Consider the following 27,826-nt stretch of genomic DNA (forward strand, 5'->3'; position numbering starts at 1 on the left):
AGTCAAAAATGCAAAAGTGCCGTATTGTTAGTCTTATTGTATGTTTAAGTCTGTGAGATAGATAGATAGATAGATAGATAGATAGATAGATAGATAGATAGATAGATAGATAGATAGATAGATAGATAAGTGAATCGTTAATAGTTTACTAACCATTTGTCTTGTTCACAGGTTGGGTAGTGAGGCAATATCCACACTCACTGCAGAACTTTGAAGTCTTTTTAACAAACTTTTTACAGCTGGAACACTTCATCTTCGCATGTTAATTGCCTCTGTTGTGAGGGAACAGAGCAGAATGATTCAAAATGATTAAAAAAATGAACCTTTGCTAACCCAACATGGGTTGGCATCTAGTCACGTAGAGCACAACAGAGACTAAATATATTTGCAACTATATTATGTCTAAATTCTTTATATATAGTTTATGTATTTCACTAGTCAAATCAGTAGCAGGTGTTTTTAAGGTAACAACAACTTTAACCCAGGCAATATGAATAGTGGACGAGGTCACTCCACTCAACGAATAATGTATATTGTCTTATCCCACCGACATCTCCTTGTATCCAACACCAAATCTATACGTTATATCTATAGGTAATAATATCCACAACTGTAAACCAGTGACGTCGCATCGTGTGCGTCGATACACTTCCTCTTTCGATTTCTCTTACTAGGCGTTAGCAAAAGTTTACTTTAATGCTTCTTAGTAGCCTTTATATTAACCCAGTAAGGAAGCTATTCCCCTTATGAGCCCACTCGAGTAGAACAAATATTGAGCTTCTTCCTCGTCACAATCTAAAGCAGGCTGTATGCTCAGCTGTCTGTTTAGCTTTGCTAGCCCGATATGACATAACAGCTTGTAGCTTCTTCCCCACTGCGCTTAGTTAGAAAGGTTATGCACATTAATACACAACTAGAGGACTGTACACTTCGCAGTTGCTGTGCTAGGGGCCGAATGAAACGTTTAGGCCTACATACATCTCATGTAACATGCACTCCTATGCTCAACGAATGACACCACAGTCGCCTACCGATGTAGCGTCTCGACGGGACGCCGCGGGGGCAACGCCGCGGACGACACTCTGGGGTTCGGATGAGTTGGATGTCAGCACGTCGTCTCGATCATCTCAGGCTGTGAAGAGCTACAACGTCTCCCCCAGCCCCCCCTCCTCCGACAGTTAATGCAGTGGTCCTTTTCAGGAGTTCAGGAGTACGTCTTGTCCACAGTCGCCACTCGCCTGTTTAACCTACCAAGTAGTGGAGGAGAATTGTCAGAGGAGAATTGTCAGAGGAGTCTTAAGTTTCGGTTTATTATGAATGGGCGTTAACCAAAGCGAGCAAACATCCGCAGTCGGACCTCCGTGGAAATGAAAGCGGGGACGGAGACGAGAAGATATCTATGATATGTGCACCCCCATGACAACTGTTCAGAAGAAAAGTGATGCAATATATTCGCGGAAAAACATTGTGTTCAGTTTTGTATTATTTCAAGCAGTTTATACAATTGTGAGTCAATTAGACATTACTTTTGGTTCGAATAAAGCAAATCGTATTAGAAGGTTGTATTAAAGTTGTGTAGCTTATGTAGCTTACATATAGGAAATGGAAAACAATTGTTGTCTTGTAGGGGAGACCAGGTATGGTTGTAACACTTTTTTCTTCAGCACCTTAAACTACCACGTTTTTTAAAGCTACAGTTCTGGACCTTTTAGGCAACGTACCCACATTTGTCTACTACAAGTGGCAACCATTTAAATCTCCTCAACTATAACACGGAATTTGTGAGATTATGACAAATACAATGTATACCTTTGTTACAACTTACCCCAGGTTGTAGGTTGTAACACCTACTGGGGTAGGTTGTAACAGGTAGACAAAATGCAAAAAAACAATGTTACTCCATTTGATATACGGATTTAATGATAAGCATAAACAGGGTTTGAAAATAGATTCACCAAACAAAATACTGAAACTGAACCGTTTTTTTATTGAGAACAGGGCAACATGTTCAATGGTAACAACAAACAAATTAAATAAATCCTTAATCTGAATCACAATGGTGACAAATAAAATTAGGCAGACCTGGAGTGCATGCCTGGTGGGCCCAAAAGCTGCATAGGACACACTTTACCCACACCTCTTTGGATTTGGAATTTCGAAAGGTTTCCATGCAGACCACACAAAAGTCTTCTTCCTCCTCTGACGAAGAGTTCTGAGCTTTCACCATTTTCTTGGCAGTTTTGTTGACCTTCCTCTTCTTTCCTTTATCACCCCCAAAGAGTTTATTTTTGATGTTTTTTCCTTTTCGCCGATCCTCCTCTTTCAATGCCTTTGGTGTATCAGTCAAGATTTCGGAGCGCCTCTTCCTCCTACCCTTGCCTGTTACTTTTCTTGGGCCTGCTTTCGGAAATGTCCGAATTATTGTTGGACTGAAAGGTCCTAAGATGGACCCAGAGCTCCGCATCTCTTGAGGAGGAGCAGAGCCTGGAGGCAGGTGAGCAGGTGAGGAGCCTGGAGGCAGGTGAGCAGGTAACGAGCCCGGCGGCAGGTGAGCAGGTGAGGAGCCTGGAGGCAGGTGAGCAGCTGAGGAGCCTGGCGGCAGGTGAGCAGGTGAGGAGCCTGGCGGCAGGTGAGCAGCTGAGGAGCCTGGTGGCAGATGAGCAGGTGAGGAGCCCGGCGGCAGGTGAGCAGCTGAGGAGCCTGGCAGCAGGTGAGCAGGTGAGGAGCCTGGCAGCAGGTGAGCAGGTGAGGAGCCTGGCGGCAGGTGAGCAGGTGAGGAGCCTGGCGGCAGCTGAGGAGCCTGGCGGCAGGTGAGCAGGTGAGGAGCCTGGCGGCAGGTGAGGAGCCTGGTGGCAGGTGAGCAGGTGAGGAGCCTGGCGGCAGGTGAGCAGCTGAGGAGCCTGGCGGCAGGTGAGCAGGTGAGGAGCCTGGCGGCAGGTGAGCAGGTGAGGAGCCTGGCGGCAGGTGAGCAGTTGAGGAGCCTGGCGGCAGGTGAGGAGCCTGGCGGCAGGTGAGGAGCCTGGCGGCAGGTGAGCAGGTGAGGAGCCTGGTGGCAGGTGAGCAGGTGAGGAGCCTGGCGGCAGGTGAGCAGCTGAGGAGCCTGGCGGCAGGTGAGCAGGTGAGGAGCCTGGCGGCAGGTGAGGAGCCTGGTGGCAGGTGAGCAGGTGAGGAGCCTGGCGGCAGGTGAGCAGCTGAGGAGCCTGGCGGCAGGTGAGCAGGTGAGGAGCCTGGCGGCAGGTGAGAAGCCTGGTGGCAGGTGAGCAGGTGAGGAGCCTGGCGGCAGGTGAGCAGGTGAGGAGCCTGGCGGCAGGAGAGCCTCAGCTGGGTCAGGACGATCGGTGACCTGGGAGGGCGCAAAGTCACAGTCCTGAAAGTTGTTCGGATGTTAAGGCCATATGCCTGTGCACTGGAAGCCTGCCTGAATGTTCCTTTGTGTTGCGGCCTTGGGTAGGGCGTTCCTCACGATCCCTGGAATGTTGTAAATTGTCATTGGTTTGCCTGGATTCATCCTCATCCAGTCATCACTGGCCGCATTCACCATTTTCTTAAATGGACCAAAGACACTGCGATCAAGTGGCTTGAGCTTATGGCTGCGTATGCGACTTACACTAATGTGACTCTCTCACCCGACGTCATGGCTCCAACCTGCTTGACCCCCCGGCGCGCTACCACTCGGGATGGTGCCTGCACAGTTGGGACGCCTGTCTCGTCCATGTTCCAAATGTCGGAACCATCGAAGCGGTTCTTTTCTTTTGCCTCCCCCAGGCGACTGAAGAAGAGCTCGACATTTGTCTTGTTGAAATTTGTCGTCCTTGAAAGGCTTGTTGCCTGTGGACACCTAATAGATAGAGAAATAGTCTGGGGTGTTGTTTCAGAAGAGTGCTGAACCAGTCAGGCCCCGCCATCAGCTTATCGTCCCAGGTTTCAGGAGGATTTATTTGGAAACGCACGGCTAGCTGATATGCAAACTTTCTGTCCTATGCAAAAGCATAACAGGAAGTCTGAGTTCGCGTGGAGTTAGCCCAAAGTATATATCAGCTGCCTGGCTAATGTACTCCGCCAATAGATCCTCCTGCTCTCTGCCGAAGACTTGGTTTGGACTGACGTATCCTACCCGAGGAAGGTCCCGGGATCCCTGATCTTTAAAGGGGACATCTCATACCACCAGGTGTGAGTGTGATTAGCCATTACAAGCAGGTTTGAAAATGTGCAGCATTGTGACATCACAGGTTGGCGTGTCCATCTATCCGTCACACATCTAGATGGACACGCCCACCTGTGATGTCACAATGCTGCACATTTTGAAAACGGCTTGTAATGGCTAATCACACTCACACCTGGTGGTATGATATGACCCCATTAAGAAGTTTAAACTTCTTCCAATATCTATTAAGCGCAACATGGCAGATACCATGCTTTTTTGCCACCGCCCTGACAGATGTTCCATTATTAACTTCCTCTGCTGCTCTTTTCAGTATCTGGGCATCCACTCCACGATCAGGTTTCCTCACCCATGTTCTAGGCATTCCGTAGAATTATTAAAATCACAAAGAATATTGACTTTTTATGTACAGGGATGGTTGTAACACTTTCAAAACATGCGTTACAACCTACCCCGCCCTGTCATCCAATACTAAACTAGCTGTATTGGCATGGTGCTTTGACATTAGCAAGGGATAATACCACTTTACTTGAGAAACTATAGTTTGACCTCATATGACTCATACAACTTTATCTACAACGGTAAAAGTACTAGAAAACAAACGATAAAAAAAAGTTACCTTCTTACCTCAAAATTTCGATTTGTCTCCTAACTCCTTGAAAAATGGCGCCAATTACTTGAAAATTTCCATTAGTGACCGAAAAGGAACTGAAACTGAGATGTCACATGGCTCATATCTTATCCCTGATTGGTGGAATTGGTGGTGTTACAACTCACCCCGTGTTACACCATACCCGGTCTCCCCTACACTTACTGAGTCTCTTCCATATACCAAATAAGATAAAGTTCACCTTATTGTTCAAATCTGCAGTGGAAAAAACACAAAACACATCCAGTCATTATAGCATATCATTGTAGGCCTATATGAACGTTTGTAAACGTTTGATGTACCTGTAGTACTCCTATAATTTCACTAGAGGCCACTAGTACACTAAATGTTCAAACATATCAACCTCTCCAGGAAATGAGCTACTTCACCATTTGAATCAGAAACTGAGACCGATTTGTTTTCAAGTCTACATTTCATCTTATTCTGTGATAGTCCTACTACTATCATTTCACCCAAGGTCATTTAAACGAGAAAGCAAACATAGTCCCACAGAAAAAAACGAATCAAACTTATTGAAGAATAGGCTAAATATTATAATATCATAATATCATCATAATATCATTGAATAGCCAATGTCTTTTTATATTAGTTTGATTTAGATCGATGCTTTAGTGTGGTTTTTCAGAGTGCGGGGTTGAAGTACAGATTGCCCTTCGTGGCTGGTTTGTGTGTTTGTTGTCACTATTTGTGCATTGCCCTCTTATACAACATGCTGGTTATTTTATCCACTCAGTGCAATATCCAGCTGCTGCCATGCCAAGACAGCATACAGCCTTTTTGCACTGTGTTAGGATACAAACGATGTTTTGTCCGCCATTGGTGGAAGATTGATAACCTTTTGTGAATTTGCACAAACTATTTAGAATATGTCTGAATTGAGTTGTGACCACACCACATGCGGCAGGCATTTCACTCACAGTAGGCCTATTTTTAAAACAAAGACAGGCCAATTAAAGTTTTATCAGAACCAGTGACCGATTAGTGGGAATAATTAAATAACTTGGTATACGCTAGACTATCGTTGATGTTAGTCAGGCGCGTCGTTAGACCTGGGCATTCGAGGCTATAGCCCTGGATCTTTTGGGAATAGCCCCGGATCGCTGTGCCGTCGAAAAAAAACAAAATAAACGTAACGATGAAAATAGCCCCGTAGTGTTTGCTTCTTCCAGCAGCCACAGAACAATGAACAATTATTGACATTTTGTTCAGAAAATTTCACAACTGACTGCAATATTTGTAGCCAGTGAAAACCGCAAAATTCTGACTTGTACATTTATGGGCAGATTTAGAATCATTTGTTGCAAAATGTTGCAAATTTGATTCTCTATGCAAAGCGCATCAGGTTGATATTGCTGTTTAGTGCTGCTCTAGTTTGCACAGATTCAGGAGACCTGCAGAGTGAATTCAACCCGGTCCACTTGACACCGGATAGGCGCATGACAGTGTTTATTTGGCTATAGGCTTTTGTAATGCCTCATTTTGGCTGCTGGTGTATGTGGTGCACTTTCCTACCCTTAACGTAAACATTAACCTACTGCCCCGACGTGAGTCAGACATGACGATTTGTCTTTCCCTTACTTCTCAAACTACGTTACAATTGCATGTTCATCAGCCCGATTTTCAAATTCAAAAACCCCGAACCCCCGTTTTTAAACCACTTGGCTACAGCCCCGAATGTTTTAAATCGCTAGCGACGCTCCTGATGTTAGTGCTGGTGAAGTCAATGACACACCATTAATTAATCATACCGATTTATGCAGAAGAGAAACACACACACACACACGCGCGCGCGCGCGCTCCCCTTCCAATGTCCCATCTACAATCCGAACAAAATAGGCCAAATGCATCATGATCATCCTCATCTTACTGTCAGACAGTCCTAAAAAACCCTAGGGATTCAGTTTGTAAAAAAAAAAAAGGAGATACATCCACAGAGGAAGTCCCGCAGGAGGCGAGATGAATCACCCCGGTTTTTTTTTGTGAGGACGAAATAAATATGAAGGCAATCACGGGCTCCCTAGGATATAAGAAGTCCTCCACCACAACGAGTGGATCACAACGAGGAGCCCTGCACTCATACGAACATCGATCCACTCGATATGAACATCAAGGTGGTTTATGGCATCATGGTCGTCTCCATGCTGGTGTCTCGCAGTCCGTCGTACGCGTGGTACAAACAGGTGTCCGGTCCGAGCTACTACTCGGTGGGCCGGGCGTCGGGCTTGCTCTCCGGAATCCTGAGGTCCCCGTACATGAGGAGGGCCGAGCCTGAACTGTCCGACAGCGCAGAGACGACGGAAAACGCGGTGCTCTCGGAATCCAGTCGTCAGAACTTTATCCTGAAGCCCATGGTAAGCTTTCGTTTTTTAATCCGGCATCAGAGGTGGCTGTACAGAGGGAGCTGAGAACTCGGCACGACTCTTGGGCGACACTGAATTTGGGGTCTCCCCAATGTATGAATGTTTAGATGCCTGTACGATTATAAAATTGGTGGTAAAAGTTATGAGCAGTAGGTCGGGTGAGCGGATGGGTTTCGTGAAACGCCGTTGTGATCCGTTAATGTGTGCGCTCTCTCTCCCATCAGCCTGTCTGCATCAAAGAGGTCACGCCAAACCTGAAAAACTGCGAACTCTACGAGAAGGTCAAGGGGATTTTCAAGTGCAAGGCGGAGGTGTACCTTTCTCTGGATTCCTTGGATTGTATGGAGGACTAGTGGTTTCGTCCGGAAAACCACTAGTAGGTGCATGGTGCCTCACAATCTTTAACTCAACATTTCACAATAACAATTTGGCTTAATTTTTGTATGAAATGTATACCATTGTAAATATGTTATCCAAGTTCACCAAATAAAATCATATTGCATAAAAACCTGCCTCTTTTGAAGTGTTTATCCTATAGTACAGGCTACATTGTGACTCGATGGTAAGTGATCAATCGTTAAATATGAACACATTTAACCCCATCTGAATAGCTTCAATTTGACAAATTAAACAGCACGAAAACCCCTATATTTATATTCTTAAATAAGCGTATGTGGGCAAAGTTGAAAAAATGTGTTATGGTCTTTCAGTGCATCTTGTTTTAAAAAAACAAAAAACAAACACTACAATAAAGCAAACGACGGATTTGGTGACCCTTGGTCAAACAAATCCGTAATTTGCTCCAACGCTTGTTTGTTTTTGTTTTTTTTTTTTTACATCCAGTGTGTAGAGTCAAATTGATCACAAATGTTTTCCTGATTGACATAATAAAAAATATTTATGCAAAAAAAGCCTTTCCCTGATTTGAGCTTATAAAGCAGGATTACTACTACTTTACTACCGGGAGTGACCCCACACCTAATTGGCCAAATGGGGCTATTGATTAGCCGGACCAATTACAAACATGGTCCTACTTTTAGCGGGCCAACACCCTTCACAAACTGGCTTATTATTAATCAACCCGTAAACAGAGGCAGCATCGTGGGATAAACACAGGTCACTCGTAACATGAAGCGTAGGCTATCCGGGCAAGGGAAGATAAGGTAAACCATGTTGGAACTGAAATTAAAAAAGTTCTACGTCTCCTCCCTGGCTTATCCGACACATTTTGAACGCAGATAAGGGGTCCCGCTTTGTTTGTGGGCTTCATTGTACGCTGAATGAAACCGTGAGGACTCTCGCCTGCCCAGCAGTGAGTCCCGGCTGGACCCAGACCTTAAACACTCCAACTTACTGATCATTGTTCCTTTTTCTAATGCTTTTCATTTCATCCTTATCAATCATGACAACAGCCCACAGCCAGACTTAAATACATATTTTATTAAAATTAATTAAAATGTTTACACTAAAACATCGGCCGTGGACTGAACAATCATCAAAACCGACATAAAACAACAAACGTCCACGTTAAAACAAAAGCGCCAAATCTTGATCAACAGGTGCTGGACTGAACCGATCAAAAACAAAGCAATCCCTCCACCCCCAGCCCGGTTCAGAGCGATCCCTCCACCCCCAGGCCGGTTCAGAGCGATCCCTCCACCCCCAGCCCGGTTCAGAGTGATCCCTCCACCCCCAGGCCGATTCAGAGCGATCCCTCCACCCCCAGGCCGGTTCAGAGCGATCCCTCCACCCCCAGCCCGGTTCAGAGCGATCCCTCCACCCCCAGGCCGGTTCAGAGCGATCCCTCCACCCCCAGCCCGGTTCAGAGCGATCCCTCCACCCCCAGGCCGGTTCAGAGCGATCCCTCCACCCCCAGGCCGGTTCAGAGCGATCCCTCCACCCCCAGCCCGGTTCAGAGCGATCCCTCCACCCCCAGGCCGGTTCAGAGCGATCCCTCCACCCCCAGGCCGGTTCAGAGTGATCCCTCCACCCCCAGCCCGGTTCAGAGCGATCCCTCCACCCCCAGGCCGGTTCAGAGCGATCCCTCCACCCCCAGCCCGGTTCAGAGCGATCCCTCCACCCCCAGGCCGGTTCAGAGGCCTCTAGAGCAGGGGGACGGCTGCCAAGCTGCCCTTGATGATCTGATCAACGGCCACCTGGAAGACCACCTGTATGTTGGCCGTGTCTGTGGCCGTGGTGAAGTGGTGAAAGACCGGCGCGCCGCGCCTGCTGCTACACGCTACGAACATGGCGGCGACGTGGTGGGCCGCAGCGTCCACGTCCCGGTCTGCTCCTGGGAGGGCAGGAAGGAATACACGGTAGGAAGGTCGGGTATTTGGTTCATGGAAAGTTGTGTCTTCTTCTAACCTCAAAACTAAAGCAACTCAATGAATAAATCATGTTTGAAAGTGTGACCTTGCTTGGGTAATGCTGTGTGGAAGGCTGAAAACATGCACAACCACAATGTTATAAGGAAGAGCGAGCGCACCAAGCGAGAGAGATTCTCAGGAGGAAGACAACGTATGGAATAATAGAAGCAGGGGGGGGGGGGGGGAAGTGATTGTCTCCAGACGTATGGATACAAGCAAAATCCTGTGTGGAATTCAGGGTTGTCAATAAGATGATGCTTCCCACATGTTTTTCTTGAGGACGGGAACATTCAGGACATCTATATTGCATCCCATTGCATATCATTACAAAGTGTTCCTAGCATGACACAATACAGTATTCTTTCACAGTATTGCGGAAAGGCTCCGCATTCAGTTCCCACCGTGGTGTCCCACTCCCAACTACCATTTTGAACCCAGATGCCTGCTACAAGAATAAGGCCTATAAAGCTATTCCTGAGAAGGAACAACTAATGTTTACCTCATAAAGTTGACGGCTCTGGTTCATCAATTAAACAAACAAACCCAATGCCGGAATACACTCGTGTTTTGCCTGCAATGGTGGTTGCCCTAAACCTAAATAACCTTTGTTGATTCGTCAAATTAGATGTCTTTATAGTCATGTTAGGTCACAAGTACTGTAGATTCTAATTCCCTGCCTAAAAAATAAAACATGTAGCAATAAGCATACTTGATACACAATACATTGATGACATACCTTGATAACTGGGGAGGTAAAATCTCAAGTGTCTCCCAGAGTACAAGATCTTCTCCCGAAAGAGATCAGTTTTGTTCATTAACAGAATCTGTAGGAAATAAAATGCAAGTCACCAAATTGACCCTCTGTGTGGATGCTCCCCAAAAGGGCACCGAGTGCTTCTGAAGGCCTCTTCATAGTCGAGGGAGCGGACGCGGGGATCCGAGAAGGGCGCGGTTGAGTGGTGTTGACGACGGCCAAACCACGGCAAGGCCGGCGTCAGATACTCCACATGGACAAGAGCCAGCCCCATAAACCTCTCCCCCACTCATCTGACTGGCTGGGTCCCCTTCAAAAACTACACAAGAGGGTTGACACCAATTCTTAACGTTGTTCCCGAGGCCCGAGTCTCCCTTGGCCTCGCGAACAACCGTCACTGTTGGATCCCCACACCGCACAATGAACGACCTGCACCCCTTGATCTTAGAGACATCACCACACAGCCTTGTTCCTGCTGGTTAGGTAGACCACTGGTTAGGTAGACTACTGGTGCTTCCAAATGACCACAGGACACAGCGGCTGTCCAAAGGCGAGTGGGCAGGGACTTACCATCGTAGTGTTTCGAAACATGACATTGTCACAGACTGCGGTGAAAAGTTCAAGGCTCTCCGTGAGTCGACTCTGATGGAGATGTTAAAAAACAAGGTACCAAAAAAGTTAAAGCAAAGCATCAAGACTGAGACACACACACACACTTTTGACAGTCCTAAATTCCACAAGAGGTTACGTTTTTTATCCAATTTTTATCCAACACCCTAGGATGTGGACAACGACCTACCACCGAGGGGTCTTCGATCAGGGTCATGTCGTAGCCACTCAGCGTGATCACAAACAGTATGACCTGGACCGAGTCAAAGCAGCTGAGCCACTTGGTCCTGCGGCTCCGCTGGGCCCCGACATCGTACATCCTGGGGGGCCGAAAGTACAGGCGTCAGTCGGGAGGAGTTCACCGAGGAGGGGGATATGACCATGTGAAGGACCATAAAAAAGGTACAGATCTAGGGATGAAATGCCTTCTGAATGTCAGCCTCCTCTGCAGTTCTCTTCTCACACTACAGCCTTCTAGCCCCTTTCCCTCTAGCGCTACTATAATTCAAAGACCACATTGTATAAAAATAAAATAGGTACAATATAGGTGGCCCAGAAATTAACTTCTCTATTGCAAGGTTATATTCGTTTCGTTTTTTCCAGTACAATTCTTCGGAGCAGTTACAAGCCAACATTGGCCTGACTTAAATGCATGAAATGTATCATTGTTTAAAATTGCGATATGAATACATTCAAAAATGTGTACAATTTTGACGCAAAAAAAAAAAAGTATAAATGTATTAATAAATAAAACGGGGTGCTTCAACACTCCAAGTCCAGCCGCGGGTCTGGCTGACACAGGAAATGGGAGCCACTTGGAACAGATTGCCTCCAGCTGCTAGATTGAGACGGCCGTGTCAAACGTTTACGACAATTTGGCCAAACTAGGGAATCATCCTTAACCATGGGCTTTGATGACTGAACAGTACATTGTCACTATACTTCACTCAACAACCCAAAAAATGCTCACAGAACCAAATCATAATATATAAAAAGGATAGTGGCGGTATTGTTTAAAACTGCTTTCATTGATTTAGTTTTCAGGATAAAAATGCAAAACATCTTTATTCTTTCGATTCACAATCCGGCCACGCTTCTGCATCAATCTGAGAAGCAAAAACCTACAGAATTTTTTTTACCCCTATGCTTTCATATAAAGCAAACGTGTGAGAGGCGCAACTGAATGAAATGCGAGGATGCTCTCCCCTGAATTTCAAGCTGCGAATGTTCCTCCATGGATGATAGAAGGGTTCAGGGGTCAGATGATGCGTCTGTTGCTCTCTGCGTATACGTTCCCTGGTGGAGGAACACCATCAATATTTCAGAGGTGTGATTCACTGCCTCTGGGGATCAGACTGAGCATTAAGTCCCAACGGCCACGGGGACTGAGAAGCCCACGCCAGCAGGACCCATGGGAGAGGGGACATTGCAGAGCATGTGCCATTCAAAACGCCATGCGGAAAATAAGCATATTAAGGAAACAGTAGGTAGATAAATAAACAAAATATATTACTGGTCAACCATTTTTTCTCCATCGCACTTAATAAATTGATTTGCTTATTTTGCTTATATTTTTATTATATTGTTTGATGAATTTTATTTACCGGCATGATTCTCGCAATTTTGGGGTTGTATCTTCATGGTTGAATGCAGTTAATTTGATTTTCTTTGGATAAAACAAGATATCAGGCTTAACAGCTGTTTTGTTGGAAGAACTATTTTGCATTTGATTGAATTTTGTTATTCACTCATTTAAAATGTCAATACATTGACATATATTTCCTTTAAAGCATCGTAAATACATTTTGAATCCAAATATGGATTCAATTTGTTAGTTATTGAAGCAAGAATTATTTGAATTGGGTCAGAATTCCCAACGACAATGTATAACACAAGGCCACAATAAGACTGTATCTTACCGAAAGATAATGTTGTTGACTGTAAATTGTGTCTCGATGATTCCACACGACCGTACCCTCACTCTCAGGACGTCCTGCTCTGTTGGAATGTAGTTGGGAGCAACGATCCGACTCATGTCCTCAAAGAAACTGGAATACAGCAAGAACACAACAGATGACCATCACACACACACACCCACACAAACCGCTACCAATTCCGCAAACAAAGACCTCCGAAGCCAGGATAAGATAATTGAACACGGGATACAAAAAGGATAATTTACTTAAATCATCACATTCTAAGTCTGCAACATGGTCCCTTCCAAGTTAATACAGCAAACCGTTGAGCCTTCAATATCTTCATGCTAAAAACATCCAATTCAGCCAATAACTCAACCACCTGCAGGTGCAGTTTATACCGCCATTAAAATCAAAAACTGCCAAAATGCCCAAAATTGCGTCACTTCTAAAAAACAACCCCTCTTATAGAAAGTGTTCCGAAATAGCGGCCCATCCCACATGATGATGATGACGACCCTGACGTGTCTAACTACAGACCTGGGTGCATGGGATGGGCCAGAGCCGAGCACTGTGTTCCAGGCACCGTGTTACTGTGTAATCAAAGACCCAGTCAGGCTAGTCACCAAAAACAAGAAGATATCTTCCTGTTTTTCTACAACATGCAGGTAAAATTTGAAGGCAGTATTTTGATGGTTAAAAATGTGATCGGGCCTTATTATCACCGTCAAAGTGATCATCATCTCTACACAGATACTTCCAACTTGGCTCGCCCTGTTCTTACCTAATCCCCGAGGGCAAGCACACAAAAACGTATGTATGCATGTATGGGGGTTCAATCGTTCAAATGTACTCGCTACGTAACATGAGCACTGAACGCATAAAGAACATAACAAATCATACAGAGCTGTACTGATATCAGCGATTTAAGAATCAGAGTGATAAATATGGCTGCTTAAGTTACAAAATCAACAACTAAACAACTACACAGTCTGTTTGTCTGTAAGTCAAGCTCAACAGGGTCTTCTTTCCCCGCTGATTCTGCCAAGCCCGTTCCCTTGGCTGTGGTTTCGCTGGATAGTAGGTAGGGACAGTGTGAATCTCGTTCATCCATTCATGCGCGTCACTAATTAGATGACGAGGCATTTGGCTACCTTAAGAGAGTCATAGTTCTCGTTTGTCATTTTCTTTACACACACACACACACACACACACACACACACACACACACACACACACACACACACACACACACGGCGCTGTGGACCGACCCTCGAGCAACAAGCTCGCAGAGCACTTGACAGGTCCACCGCCTCAGGTCCCTGTGGCGCGGCGTCGAGGTGAGCTCCGTACTCACTAGACGGCCGAGTCGTTGAGGTGGAACTCGTGGCCCCGGGCCGCGGCCGCCCGTACCCCCTGGTCCGCCCACAGGCAGCAGAAGGCGTGGCCCAGGAAGGGGACCAGCGCCTGGTCCTCCCCCACACACTGAGCGCAGGACAGCAGGGCGCGCGCGTGCACCTGGCAACACAAGCAAGCAACCGGACTCCTTAACAGGTTAACCTTAACCGTTAAAAGGGGACCTATTACACCAACAGGTATGAGTGGGATTAGCCATTAGACGCCGTTTTGAAAAAAGGCCTCTTCTGGCATCAAAAGTGTGCACCTCGATGTGCGCTGGATAGATCAGTCTGCCAGCCCACCCAGTGGACTGTAGCAAATGTTGCTCATCTATCCGTCCCACATCTAGGTGGGCATGCCCACTACACACCTGGTGGCATAATATGTCACCTTTAACAAGTTAACCTTAACCGTTAAGCTAACAATTGTTAGTGCTTGGCACTTGGTTCTGTGAACAACCTTACTGTACCGACAGCGATGTGTTGTTTCTCTTTCTTCTGACAAATGTCCTTATTGTAAGTCGCTTTGGATAAAAGCGTCTCAGTCGGTTCGTTAGAATGCAATGCATGTCAAGCGATCCGTTACATTTCTGTCAAATTGTGGAATTCAGATTTGAGACACTTCAACACAGGTGGAGTCTCAAAGGGCTTAACAGGCCATATATTTATGACATCCGCCTGACCCTAGCCGCCCAGAGGGCACGAAAAATACTCCCTTTATAAGTATTTATTGTCCTGTCAAAAGCCAAAATTGGCCGTTCACCATCTTCTTCTACTGTCTGCAAAAAGGCTTGACACAGCCCACGCTTGGCGATTACTCCCACATGGTGTAGGGGCGTGGTAGAGCTCAGGGAGGGGTGAATGAACTGAAGGTACTGTCACTCTGTGGCCTCTCACCTTGTTGTTCTTGTTGGAGAGGTTGATCCTAAGCATGCCCATGCCTTGGAGAACAAACTTCATGGAGGTTAGGAGGTTGTCCAGAATGGCTGGCTGAAGAGAGCGAGACAACACCGGTCGTTATCCCTCACCGATGCACTGACGGCACCGGTTGCTACGTTTCTAAGTCCTGAGGGATCTGTTCATTTACGGCACACTGCGATAATGAAACAACGACCGCAGAAGCTTCCAGGCAACCCGTTATAGCAGTCACTCTTTATGGAGCCCGGGACATTTACCAATCGGTGATGGGCCTAACACAAAACTAAATGAGGCTATAATGTGTATAAATAACAAACAGCAACTTTTCTCTTTTATCATGTTGATACTATTATTGCGATAAAAGAGAAAAGTTCCTGTACAGAGGGCATTGTTACAACTGATTGTGTCAATAACCATCCCCGAGGTTTCATTATACGCGTTTTGATGAATTCTATAAAATGCCAGCTGCATTTTCAAATTAGCTCATGGGTACTTAGTTATCATGGTTTTATTTCAGACCTCGAGAATAACAAAGCATCAAGAAACAGCATCAAACCAGTCGGATAAAGTGGAAATTTGTTACATAATTCACCACCAATGACTCACTTTAGGAAGGGACACTGAGGAAGGGTACCTTGAAACTAGTGAGCTCCTGTTTGGTGAAGCCACAGCTGTGGATGAGTTTCATCTGTTTGACGAGCGTACTTTTTCCGCTTTCAGCAGGACCTGCAAGGAGAACATTTGACTGCTCCAGCAGCACGCTGGCGAAAAAAAATAAAATAATCTTTGCTACCTGCCAACACTCACCGAGCAGGAGGATTTTGACAACATTAGTCTCCCGTTTGGCCTGTTCATCACTAAGATCTTGCTCTATTTTAGAGCTGTGTCCTCGAGCCTTCTTGTCTTCCTCAGAGACAACCTGATGAAGGCACAGTCCCATGCAAATCTGCAGAACGAGTGGATTTTACTTTTACTAAAGTGGTTCTGACGATAAACTGATCGACAATTCAGAACAGCGCAGCAATATCAATGAAGTAAGCATTCGAAACACTGAGGCCTAACTCAAAGAGCAAGGGGGGCTGATATAACTTGCAACGCATAACATGAACCAAGGACTGCTACCTGCAGCGGACCAGGCAGCATTTGGAGGCAGCGAAACATGATATCACTTATTTTTTTTAGCACGGTTCGTAGTGCCCTCAAAACCCCTGAGTAATCCGCGGAGAATTGTTTGGACCACGATGGAAACGAGCAGACGAAGTGACGCCCGGAGTCGAGGAGACTGAATTGGCTGATTGAGAGCATGTGCGCACAAACAAGCCTAATTGACGATTCACGAACACAATTAGCGGCGCAGCTCATTAGGTTTCACTGTAATTTAACTATGTTATCATGTTATACACTTAGTCATTTTAATATTTGTAAGTCATACCAGCACTTCATTTTCTGCCTTGTGCTCCGGCCCCTGCCGTGGGTGTATATGAGAACTAACCCATAAGGGCAGACCAGTCGGTATGGAAGCCTGCACCCCATCCATGGTGGCTTCCGTCCTTCGGAAGAGATGTAAAACCGAGGTCCTGACTCACTGAGGTCATAAAGATACCAGGGCACTTATTGCAAAGAGCAGGGGTTTCCCCGGTGTCCTGGCCCAACCAGGCTCATTCAATCTGGCCCGCTAATCATCCTCCTGTATTATTGGCTGACTCATTAATTCCCTCACTCTCCACCACAAGCTGGTGTGTGGTGAGCGTTCTGGCGCAGATTGGCTGCCGTGCATCACCCAAGTGGGGGCTACACACTGGTGGTGGTTAGTGAGGTCCCCCCTTCACCGTAAAGTGTCTTTGAGTGTCTAGAAAGCGCTATATAAATTCAATCCATTATTATTATTATTATTATTATTATTATTATTATTATTATTATTACCTCTGCCGCTCCCTAGTGGTGAGGCAGCAGAGGAACAAGGGAGAATGACAACATATTTGCATAATGTGTTCAATTATCCAATCTTGGACCATTTTGTGTTTTCAATCTTGGTTGCGCCTTCCTTATTATATAATTGTAGTAAACCAATCAATCATATGCTTCATGTTGGCACACAGGAGAATTATTTCTTCGAAATCTTTATGAAATCATTATTTGAAAAGTGACCTGACATTGTCTTCCACAATGCTTACCTTCATTATGAGTTGAATATATATATATGTATATCTATGACCAAACACATTTTCAACGTTCATAGACATGACAAACACTGTTTAGTTTAGATTAAGTGTGTGTTATTTTTGTTGTCGTAATATACTGTAGGTCATCTTCAACATTGTGTACAGTATTTGTCATTGAGCATTTCTCCATAACATACATAGTATAGCCTACAATGAGTACATTCCAACTTGAAATACAGTACATAGTTACACTTTGAAACAATCAAAACAATTCAACCAAAGTTAAAGAAAAGGTGGTCAGCAAAATATACACCTTTTAAAAAATATAATATTTCATCCTTTTTGACTGATAAGTTGATTAACTTCTTCCGAACTTGAAAATGACAAGTCTAGATGATGGGTTAAGTCAACAACACAATAATTTGTAACATACTATACTAGGATATTATGTTAAAAGCATTCTGTTAAAACTTAAGTGATATATACTAGTGTAATCACCATACAAGGAGTGTTTTTCTTTTCAAATAAAAATAAAGAATGAATTGCACTCAAAAGGCCGGTCGTGCACGTCTCGTGTGCGTTTGCGTAGTTAAAAACAAAACTGCTCTATGTAGAAAATAGAAAAGTCCAGTTCTGAGCAGTTTACAGTCAGTGCATTCTGGAGCTATTTATGTACATGAGGTCCCATGAAGTGGCCCATCAAATAGGTTTTACTCTTGCCCGACGAGGCTGTCACTCAAAACCATTCTGCCCATAACGAAGACCAACAGCCATCAAGGATTTTATATAATTGTAGTATTCAATTAAAAATAATGTTTTTTGCTCCTTAGTAGATCAGCAGGACAGGAAACTTTTGGAACCGCCTCAATTTCGTGTTTTTAGATACCCTTTAAGATGCGTTCACGTCAAAAGCGAAGTGAATAATTTAAAATCCTACTCGAGTTAAACCGCATAGCATCCGATTCAGCATCAAGCGAACTTCACAACAAAGTTCAAATATTTAAACTCCGGCAGGCGAATGAGGCGAATTTGCGACGTCGCAGTGCACCATTTGAGCCACCGGGCAGGAAATTTGGGTCTTTGCATTGACTTTGTTTGTACACGCGCCACGCCAAACGTTCACTTCGGTTTTGTTGTGAAAGCACAGTTGGAGCCTTTACGTCAGAGTAGTTTGATACAGTGCTCATCTACAGGCCAGTCAGTCGAGCAGCAGCGGACCCTTTAAACACACAGAGGTGTCTTTTCATTGATCCATAATAAACGATTCGACCTTTGACCCCTTTCTGCGCATACAAAATGCCCGTTGACTGAATCATAATGTTTGAAAGGCAAAACTTGATGAAAAAACACAACTAAAAACAATATCTAAAATATAGACTCTTTTAGACAGATTCATTCTACGATTAGGCCTGACTTGTTAAATCAAATAAGTACATTGTTACATATACATGAATGAATGAAGGGTAAATGACAGACTTGAATGACATGTAATTGCATATGTAGTAGCAGGTATTAAGACATACAGTAGTACCCCACCCTAACAGGAATGTGTTTGAGGGGGGGATGAAAGTATGTTTATATATATATTTTTTTGCATTTAAGTTTTTTCTTGGGGGGCGGGGGGCGGGGCTGTTGAATTAAGACGCACCTCTTTTTCTCCAAAGGAGTTTTAAAAGTATGCAATTAAAATGCAATGGATTTGTCAGGTTCTCTCCACACACACACACAAACACGATATATATATTCATACCTATATATATAAATATGTGTTATATATATATGTATACATACATATAATGTGTGTGTGTGTGTGTGTGTGTGTGTGTGTGTGTGTGTGTGTGTGTGTCTGTTATAGGGGGTCCTACAACACTGCCTGAGGTCTTTCTTTAGTCTTCTCTTCCTCCCGTCTCTTCAGTGCCTGGATCATGGCGATCTCTTTGGCCTCCTTCTTCTGGTTCCTAGCTTCAAATAGCAACCTTTGGGGGGGGGAGACAAGAGGTGGGTAAGACCACACATCTAAGCAGGGGTCTCGTCAATTTTTCTCTCATTGTTTATTTTGAGAGTTTGATCTTCAATTAGTATACAAGTGATTCATATTTTTGGATCTTGTATTTCTGGCATATTACTGCATGCAATACGTCTCTCCTGTGGTTCGGATTTCCGGAAGAGAAACTACTTGCTACTTAGCTACTTCTTAGCTACTTAGCTCCTACAATAGCTACTTCGGTTGCCTCAATCAATACCGATACCTTCAATTAATACGTCTCTGATGTTAACCATTGGGCTGACCATGGCTCCACTTGACCTAGCGTCACCCTGCCCCCTGCCCCCTGCTGTCCTACCGGGGTCCTGTCTGGCCGCCCACCTGTTTTTGATGATCCTCTGCACTATTGCGTCCGTGGTGAGGCTGCTCCCGCTGTCGACCGTCCGCCAGAGGCCTCTCCTCCTGGGCTCCTGCACAAGCAGAGAACACACAGAGGGGTCAGCCTTCTGCTCTGTCGACCACCGGCCTCCTCCACTCAAAATGAATCAGGAACACGTGAAGGAATAAAGGGATATCTTCCTATAGCGGCGGCGGCCCGAGTAAAGGCTCGGTTATGGTTTCGCGTCGACGCAACGCAAGGGGGTTTACGGACCCGCAAGGGCCTGACCTGCGCCCCCCAAACATGTCACTTGCGTCGGTTGGACGCAGCAGCGAGGGCCGTGATTGGCCCTCCCACTAAAACCCGAAGCAAAACCGAAACCGGTCAACGTCTGCGTCGAAGCGTCTGCGTGGTCATGGCGTTGCGTCGACGCGGGACCCTAACTGAGCCTTAAGCGGGGGTCTTACGGCGTAAGGGTCCATCCCGTCGGCGCAGGGGTAGATGTTGGTTTTGCCGTGACAGACGAGTTCCACCTGGGAAGACAAAGGAGCGAGGGTCGGCGGTGGTGTTCTGCGGGTGTCTTCCTCTGGGTGGAGTTTCTTTTTTTGTTCCATCACATGCATGCATTCGTTATTCGATTTACCTTGAAATGATCGAGCAGATCTTTCGTGACCTCAAACGGCGCTCCGATCACCACCTCTGAGACGTACTGCGTGAGGAGCGGAACAGACACAGAGCCAACGCGTTAGGGACTTGGACCGTTTCTCCAAACCGCCCACGTCTTCTCGTAGAAGGAAGAAGATTGCAGAACTCACCCTGCAGGCGAGCACGCTCAGCGTCCTCTCGTGGATATTCATGATGGGGTAGTTCTTCCCTTTGTAGCGGTTCACCTCCTGAAAGAGAACATATTTCTTTTTTAAGTGCATGTAGCTAACCTCACCGTAACCATCTTCAGACTCAGGGAGTGTTTCAGTCAAAGCTCTGAGTTGGAGCGGTGGGCTCACCTGGTCAAAGTGCAGCCCCACGATGATGTACGGCCGCTCCGCCAGCCCGTGCACGGCCTCCAGGAAGTCCACGTGCCCGATGTCTGGGAGCAGCCGGGGGTCAAGGGTCACAGCTCGCATCCAGAGCTCGACTCAGACGATGTCGTCACCCTCACCACACACACACACACACACACACACACACTAAACCAAACCCTGAGTAGCTACTTAACTATTTAGCTTGGAGGGGAAACTCACATTTAACCTTATATAAAGGGAAGAACAACAACAGCCCAAATTCATTAGACTCAAAGTCAATTAAGTCACGAGTCAGAGAGCCAGAGCCAGAGACAGAGAGAGAGAGAGAGAGAGAGAGAGAGAGAGAGAGACTCAAAATCAATGAAGTCACAAGTCAGAGAGCCAGATAGAGAGAGAGAGAGCGTGAGAGAGAGAGAGAGAGAGAGAGAGAGAGAGAGAGAGAGAGGAAGAGAGAATCGAAATCAATGAAGTCACAAGTCAGAGAGCCAGTGGAATTTCAACAATTGAAATAAAACTCTTGTTTTCATTTCATTTGGTTCATCGCCATAGTGACTAATTCTTCAGATGCCAAAAATCAAACAGGTGGGGCGTATCTGTAGGTGGAGCATATCTGTCACTGGTTGCCAGGATACGGAAAAGGTCAAAGGCCCCCGCCACGTAGATGACGGTGTCTCCGTTCTGAGGCTCCTGACCTGAGGCGAACTGGATGATCTTCTGGGACGTCTGCAGGAACTGGGACACGCCCGTCCACGGACTGTGGCCCTTCTGAACACACGCAACCACCGTGACGGAGAGAGGGGAGAGGCATGAGCACTGAGGGACAACTCAGTGCTGATAACTCAGTGCAGATATAACAGCTTCTTATCACTCGTCCGTTTTCGCTCACGAATTGTGGGGTGGGAGAACGGCACCCTAGCATCACCCAGTGGCCAGAGAACGGTACTACTGTGATGCGATCACAAATATCCACCCAGGGACGGACATTTGTTCTATCTGTATTCACATTAAGTGTAATTCAGGATCCCAGTGGGTTTCAGTGGCATAATAAACAACACTGATAACATGGAAAAGTAATGCTCAATATTAACAATAAAAAAAGCGTACAGTGTGATACAAATGCAAGCAGCTTGTTACTGTATAAGCTGTGAATTAATTAAAGAGTTGTTATACAGTTGTCTGACTGGCCAGACCTTCGGCTTTGAGATAAAGTAGGCACACAGTATCGGCCTTTGTTTCCTAATACTTGCCATTGAGTCCTGTTAAAAGCTTTGGCAACCAAGTAACCAAACTGTGATGATAAAGACCCAGAACTCACTCTAGAGTTGGTATGGAGTTTGTTTTTGGAAGTAAAATATAAGGGTCATGTCAATACATTTAAATAGTTATAGTTACAGTATCACTAATAGTAATAGTAACAACAACTAAAACAAAAACAATAATAATACTTAGAATTCCTTTTGGAATATTTAAAGGAAATATGACACAAACCTTTCCAAAGTTATCTGTGTGCTGCTGGTAGTTGGAGCTGTCCTGTGGACGAGAGGGCAGAGTGTGAGACAGCAGAGTGTGAGACAGCAGAGTGTGAGACAGCAGAGTGTGAGACAGCAGAGCGTGAGACAGCAGAGCGTGAGACAGCATTGTGTGAGACAGCAGAGTGTGAGACAGCAGAGCGTGAGACAGCAGAGCGTGAGACAGCAGAGTGGGAGACAGCAGAGTGTGAGACAGCAGAGCGTGAGACAGCAGAGCGGGAGACAGCAGAGTGTGAGACAGCAAAGTGTGAGCCAGCAGAGTGGGAGACAGCAGAGTGTGAGACAGAAAAGTGTGAGACAGCAGAGTGTGAGACAGCAAAGTGTGAGACAGCAGAGTGTGAAACAGGGCCTCTGTCTCATCCTGCATCAGGACAGGGGAGGACTGCACACACACACACACACACACACACACACACACACACACACACACACACACACACACACACACACACACACACACACACACACAGGGAGAGAGGCAGACAAAGAGAGATAGATAAAGAGATCGAGAGACTGAGACTGAAACTGAAAGACAGAGACAGAGACAGAGAGAAAGAGAGGCAGAGTGAGAGATAAAGAGAGACTCACTATGTTCCTGTGATGGGCTTTGGTCATGAGCAGCATCCTGCCGACCAGATCTGTGGTCGAGACTCCCTGAGTCCTCTTGCACTCCCTGCCAACGACACAGTGACGTCACGACACAGTGACATCACAACACTGTGACATCACAACACGGTGACATCACGACAGTGACGTCACGACACGGTGACATCACCGGCCTCTTGTCTCCCAACACGTCCCAATGTGATCGGAGGCGCTCACCTGTATCTCCCCGACTTCTTCACCTCCTCATACGTGTCCTTCCCGTCCACTGTCAGCGTTATATCATCTGCACACAACCACAACAACAGGTAAGTCGGCCTGTTCCAACAGTAGGGATAGTTAGAGAGACTGGATCATTCACGCTGTTCTCTAATATCTGGCTGCTTAGTGGCCACCATACAGCAATCATGAATAGAGTGATGCTTCAAAATGTAAAGTTAAAGAAATGCCTTTTAGTATGTGTGCGTGTATGTTTCTAAGTGTGTGTGTGAGCACTCGTGATAGTGCATGTCTGTGTGTGCATGCCTGCAGGCAAGTATATGTTAGTGTGTGTGTGTGTGTGTGCATGCATACGTGCACGCGTATGTGTGTGTGTGTGTGCCTGCATGGGTGCACGTGCGCCGTGTGTGTGTGTGTGTGTGTGTGTGTGTGTGTGTGTGTTTGTTAGTGTGTGTGTGGGTGCGTGCGTGTCAGTGTAGGGCACGCGTGTGTGCGTGACCATGTCCCAGAAGCGCTCCGACAGCAGGCCCCGTGCAATACCTCTGTCTGTGTGCGTGTGCGTGTGTGCGTGTGCGTGTCTGCGTGTGTGTGTGTATGCGCGTGCACCGCGCGGTACCTCCGTGCACGCAGAAGTCGCAGGTGTGCCGGTCCAGGGTGTCCAGGGTGGTGACGTAGGGCGCCCCCTCCACCACCTCGTCCACCCACTTGATGGCGCGCACCATCTTGTAGCGCTCGGCCTGCGTGAACACCGGCGGGCCCTTGTGCTTCGCTATCTCCGCTGGCAACGGTAAAGACAAACGGAGGGGGGGGTACAAACACCGGCGGTGAGGCGCAGGTACGTACGATGCTGCGTGAAAACACCCGGGAACGGATCTGGGGAAAACCGTCTGGGAGAAGTGAAATGGTTCGGACGGGACTGGGTTTACACGGGCCGGCAGTAGCTCAGGAGGCGGAGAGGGTCGGCTGGTAACCGCAAGGTTGCTAGTTCAATCCCCGGCTCCTCCTATGGCTGAGGGTCGAGGGTGTCCCCGAGCGAGGCGCCCTCACCCTTGCATTGCTGACTCTGCAGTCAGTGTGTGAATGGGTGAATGTCAGGCAATACTGTGAAGCGCTTTGGGTAAAAGTGCTATATAAATGCAGTCTTTTATTTACCGTTGTACGATGCTGCACGAAGCACCCGGGAACGAATCGGGAAAACCGCATGGGAGGCTTGAAATGGTTCAGATGGGACTGTGTTTACATGGGGGACGTTTGGCGATGGGATGGTTCTCTGCTCTGATCTGGAGTGGAGGGGGGGTCCTTACCGTCTGTGTGAACTCCAACGATGAGGTAACCTCCCATGGCCTTGGCCTGGCGGAGTTGGTTGGAATGGCCGTAATGCACCATGTCGTAGCTTGAGAAGAAGACAAAAGAATAGATGAAAATCTGTTAGGAATACATCTACAAGGGAAAGAATATGTGTGGTAATTGTACATCTCTTTATCAGTCCCAGAACTTTGTTATCGGATTAGGTTCCAGAGACAGCTAGCTGCACTAAATTAACCGTAACATTGGATGGAGCCACTGATAAGAAAAGAATCAAATCTATATCTCATGTAGCGTCCACCAGATAGTGTAGCAAAACTTCTAAAGATAATCGGATGATCATAAATAGGAATAGAAATAGCAACAAAGCGAAGTAGAGCGGTACAGTGCTAAAGGCAATATGGCCATAGGCCTATTCCTCAATACCTTTTGACACAACCACTCACAACAAGCAGGGCAAGCAAGGCTAGAACGTGGAACCAGACACTATAACCAACACCACAAAAATCATCCATCGAAGGGCAGTTGTGACAAGAGAGGACCTCAATCGAAACCCGATTCCCCCTGCAGCCGACCATTGTGTGTTTTGTAAATGGAAGACAAAGCGTCCTAGCGCCGAGCTTTGAGGCGTCCCTACCAACACCGAAGACTCCTAGCATTACTCCATTACAGCCCGGAGGGGTGAACAACCATACGGGGGGTTGAGGGGAGTGCTAACTTAACATTCACTTTTTATAGCCATCATATCTTATGGCACTTAGTCCTAGTTTAGCATTTTTTTGTGCCCTGACTGAACAGGACTGAACTTGCCCTTAGATATAACAAATTCTCACAAGCATTGTGTGCACTGGGAGTGATTAACTAACCGTCCCATTTCTTTCTCACAGCAAGGATCACTATGCTGATTGCTGATGTTTAAATATTTATTATTATGGTCTGTTAGAAGACACCCAGACAACACCTGAGCTCCTGAGATGTAGCTCCGGAGAGGCCAGCCGTAGGGAATTACAGAAGTGCACCCTACTAGGTTGTAAGAATATATAAGAAGAATAGCATACTGAAACTTTACGTTTACAGTTGCTCATTAAGCAGACGCATTTATCCTGAGGGGCAAAAGTGTGCAAAAACCTCTGAGTAACCAAGTTTCTAAAAATAACAACTGGACTTTCGTACTTCTAATCATTCTGGACAATAAATAAAGTACAAGAGTGCAAGAACAACCCAAAATGTGATGATGGCACACATTATCATTTCCCAAGTACATTTATAATGGCTTCGCCGTTGCCCTGTGACCACCACATCAGCAGATACAGGGGCGGACCTCACTTCACCCTGCATGGATGTTAACTGAAACACTGACCTTTGTCCTGGTGACGGCAGTATCCAGTCACCAGAGGAGATTAACACCTCACAACAGAGAGCTGTGACTCGGGCTGCGTAAATCATTTCAGCTCTCAAGCACCTCACCTAATTTCGGTCTAAGTACATGATAGTCCTGCAAACAAATAAATCCCTGTTCCACATGAAACCCTTTCAACGCATCACCTGTTCCATGGAGGAGGGATTGGGGAATACAGACACGTACACAGTAATATAGCTCTCTAATTCTGGATGACTGGAAACCGCTTTATAAAAGCCAGTCACCTGTGAGGGCCTGGAGCAGAGGACACGCTCTACTTCCTGGGTCAAATAACCACGCCATGTATGTACCGCTGACTTCGCTCTGATGATGTCACCGCGGGGGGGAAGGGTCATGTTGTTGTAAACAACGTGTTCCGTGATGGCCCGCGGGCTTGAATGAACTGCAGGTGTGTGTGCGCGCGTGTGGTCGTGTGTGTGTGTGTGTGTGTGTGTGTGTGTGTGTGTGTGTGTGTGTGTGTGTGTGTGTGTGTGTGTGTGTGTGTGTGTGTGTGTGTGTCAGTCAATAACGGTCCAATGATATTCGTTTACAGTTGCATCTCTTTGCAGCTCACCCCACCGGTTAATATTCCGGCATCCCAAATATTCCTGGACATTCCATCAAACCACAGCAGGCAGTCGCAGGGATGGAATCTGACCAGGGAAAGCCGCGGTAATCCCCGGTCTCCGCACGCACGCATTCAACATGGAGACGCATGCGTTGTTATTTCTACAGGCGCCTTCCAAAAACAAACCAGGTTTGTACCGAAGTGCTCCACCGATTATTTGACACGGATAAACATGACACAATAAGGTGCATGCACAAAGGAAGCTGAAATCAATCAAACGGGAGATAAAGTGTGACCAAAAAACTTAAAACATTGTATCAAGGGCCATAGGCAAGCGAGTAAAAATATGCTTTTGGTCTATTTTCAAAAAAAACACCAACTGACTCAGCAGATTTTCAGGCAGTTCGTTTGGACAGCCAGCAGGCCGTGTTCTGGGTCCTGTGGGTTGTGCTGTTGTTGTAAGGGGAGACAAGGCCCCAGAGATCACTGGATCAGTACCACGCAGGGCTTTAGAGGTATGGAGCAGAATTTTAAAACGCTGTTCTGTAGAAAGGGAGCGATTGCATTGCTGCAGGGATCGGAGTGGTGGGTCTCTGTTGAGTTCTGGTTAACAGGCTAGGCTGGCTACAGCGTTTAAAAATTGTAATGGGTCTGAGACATACCAACGTGGATTGCAGTTATAGATTCTGGATGAAATAAAAGGCATGGATGATTTTTTTCCAGGTCCAGATTAGCTGGGAAGTGACTGATTTTTACAATGGTTGTGAGGTGTTGGATTTGACCAAACTTGAGTTGGCAGATGCTTATGATGAGAGATCTGATGTAGCTGGATGGGCTAAATGCCTGTTTGGTTTTTGTTTAGCTGAAGGAAATGTTGTGCCATCCGGGATCTTTTTGGTGTGCAGTAAAGCATATTCCTTGCTCTTTTTAATGATTGGGAATTCTTTCCAAAAGTGAAACACTGCTTTTTTCAAAAGGGTGCTGAAATGACGATGAAAATCATGATCTTGCAAACTCAACCGTTTATTTCTGTCCTATATCTTCTGCACTTAGCAGCATCTGGAGGAAGTTCCATCCTGAATGTGGAATTGTGGGTAATTATGTTTGACTCAATAGGGCATAATGGCGGATGGCAATATGTTTGTGACATGACTATGCAGGCTTTAAACTGTCTTCCGCCCTGCTGCGTCAACCAACCAACCCTCCAACAGGCTCTGAAGTAGGGGCGGGCGATACTGCAAAATGTGGTTTCGCTCCGATACCAAGTAATACCATGTCAATGGTGCTCCACTGCCACGCAGCAGATCTCTCTGAGTGTGTGTGGGGATGGCTGATTCAACCTGTGCACACTGATTACTTAATGTGCAACAGGTGTGCAGCCTCACCCAGCGTCCAATCAGGCTCGGCCAGGTGAGGCTGCTGGAACCAGCCATCATCCACACACTTATTTACCTGATACACGAGGACATGCAAAATATGAACGTGCCTGATAAAGGACCGG

The 27,826-nt window shown here is 46.2% G+C and overlaps 4 protein-coding genes across 5 annotated transcripts in view; 1 reads left to right on the forward strand and 3 right to left on the reverse strand.

Moving 5' to 3' along the window:
• Positions 1-1,259, reverse strand: part of LOC307083059 (E3 ubiquitin-protein ligase rnf213-alpha-like) — a 35,346-nt gene extending 34,087 nt beyond the window's left edge. Inside the window, exons 1-2 of the mRNA XM_079746851.1 lie at positions 1,032-1,259; positions 154-272 (exon numbers count right to left, since the gene is read on the reverse strand). Coding sequence (XP_079602977.1) covers positions 154-253 — 100 coding nt within the window. The 5' untranslated portion in view covers positions 254-272; positions 1,032-1,259. The remainder of the gene's footprint in view (positions 1-153; positions 273-1,031) is intronic.
• A 5,672-nt stretch (positions 1,260-6,931) lies between these two features.
• LOC307082269 (neuropeptide B-like) lies at positions 6,932-7,545 on the forward strand (the record flags this gene model as incomplete). Its single annotated transcript, XM_079745787.1, has 2 exons — positions 6,932-7,183; positions 7,417-7,545. The coding sequence occupies 2 exons, from the start codon at positions 6,932-6,934 to the stop codon at positions 7,543-7,545; spliced, it is 381 nt and encodes a 126-aa protein (XP_079601913.1).
• A 1,749-nt stretch (positions 7,546-9,294) lies between these two features.
• On the reverse strand, positions 9,295-16,316 carry LOC307082655 (guanine nucleotide-binding protein G(o) subunit alpha-like; the record flags this gene model as incomplete). Its single annotated transcript, XM_079746295.1, has 10 exons — positions 9,295-9,485; positions 10,298-10,385; positions 10,886-10,957; positions 11,115-11,244; positions 12,844-12,972; positions 14,198-14,358; positions 15,135-15,227; positions 15,790-15,881; positions 15,963-16,101; positions 16,278-16,316. The coding sequence occupies 10 exons, from the start codon at positions 16,314-16,316 to the stop codon at positions 9,295-9,297; spliced, it is 1,134 nt and encodes a 377-aa protein (XP_079602421.1).
• A 2,853-nt stretch (positions 16,317-19,169) lies between these two features.
• LOC307082360 (ethanolamine-phosphate cytidylyltransferase-like) lies at positions 19,170-24,446 on the reverse strand. 2 transcript variants are annotated; one of them, XM_079745904.1, is made up of 12 exons: positions 24,358-24,446; positions 23,670-23,831; positions 23,054-23,120; positions 22,820-22,904; positions 22,191-22,232; positions 21,335-21,467; positions 20,685-20,767; positions 20,496-20,573; positions 20,324-20,389; positions 20,148-20,213; positions 19,683-19,771; positions 19,170-19,293 (listed from the first exon to the last, which is right to left on the reverse strand). In XM_079745904.1, the coding sequence occupies exons 1-12, from the start codon at positions 24,437-24,439 to the stop codon at positions 19,179-19,181; spliced, it is 1,068 nt and encodes a 355-aa protein (XP_079602030.1). In that variant the 5' UTR covers positions 24,440-24,446; the 3' UTR covers positions 19,170-19,178. The 2 variants fall into 2 exon arrangements, with proteins under 2 accessions (XP_079602030.1, XP_079602031.1); XM_079745905.1 differs by having other exon boundaries at positions 22,185-22,232.
• Positions 24,447-27,826: the final 3,380 nt, after the last annotated feature.

This window comes from Pollachius pollachius (genome assembly GCF_949987615.1).
Source record: "Pollachius pollachius genome assembly, chromosome: 11".
In the NCBI taxonomy this organism is placed as follows: Eukaryota; Metazoa; Chordata; class Actinopteri; order Gadiformes; family Gadidae; genus Pollachius; species Pollachius pollachius.

Excerpts from the sequence above, each read along its gene's own strand:
- LOC307082360 (XM_079745905.1), bottom strand. The coding sequence starts at position 24,439 with ATGGTGCATTACGGCCATTCCAACCAACTCCGCCAGGCCAAGGCCATG. Across the intron at positions 21,468-22,184 it reads ATAACTTTGGAAAGGTTTGT|AAGGGCCACAGTCCGTGGAC; the intron begins GTCATATTTCCT and ends GCGTGTGTTCAG. Across the intron at positions 20,214-20,323 it reads ATCTGCTCGATCATTTCAAG|GTGGAACTCGTCTGTCACGG; the intron begins GTAAATCGAATA and ends TTGTCTTCCCAG.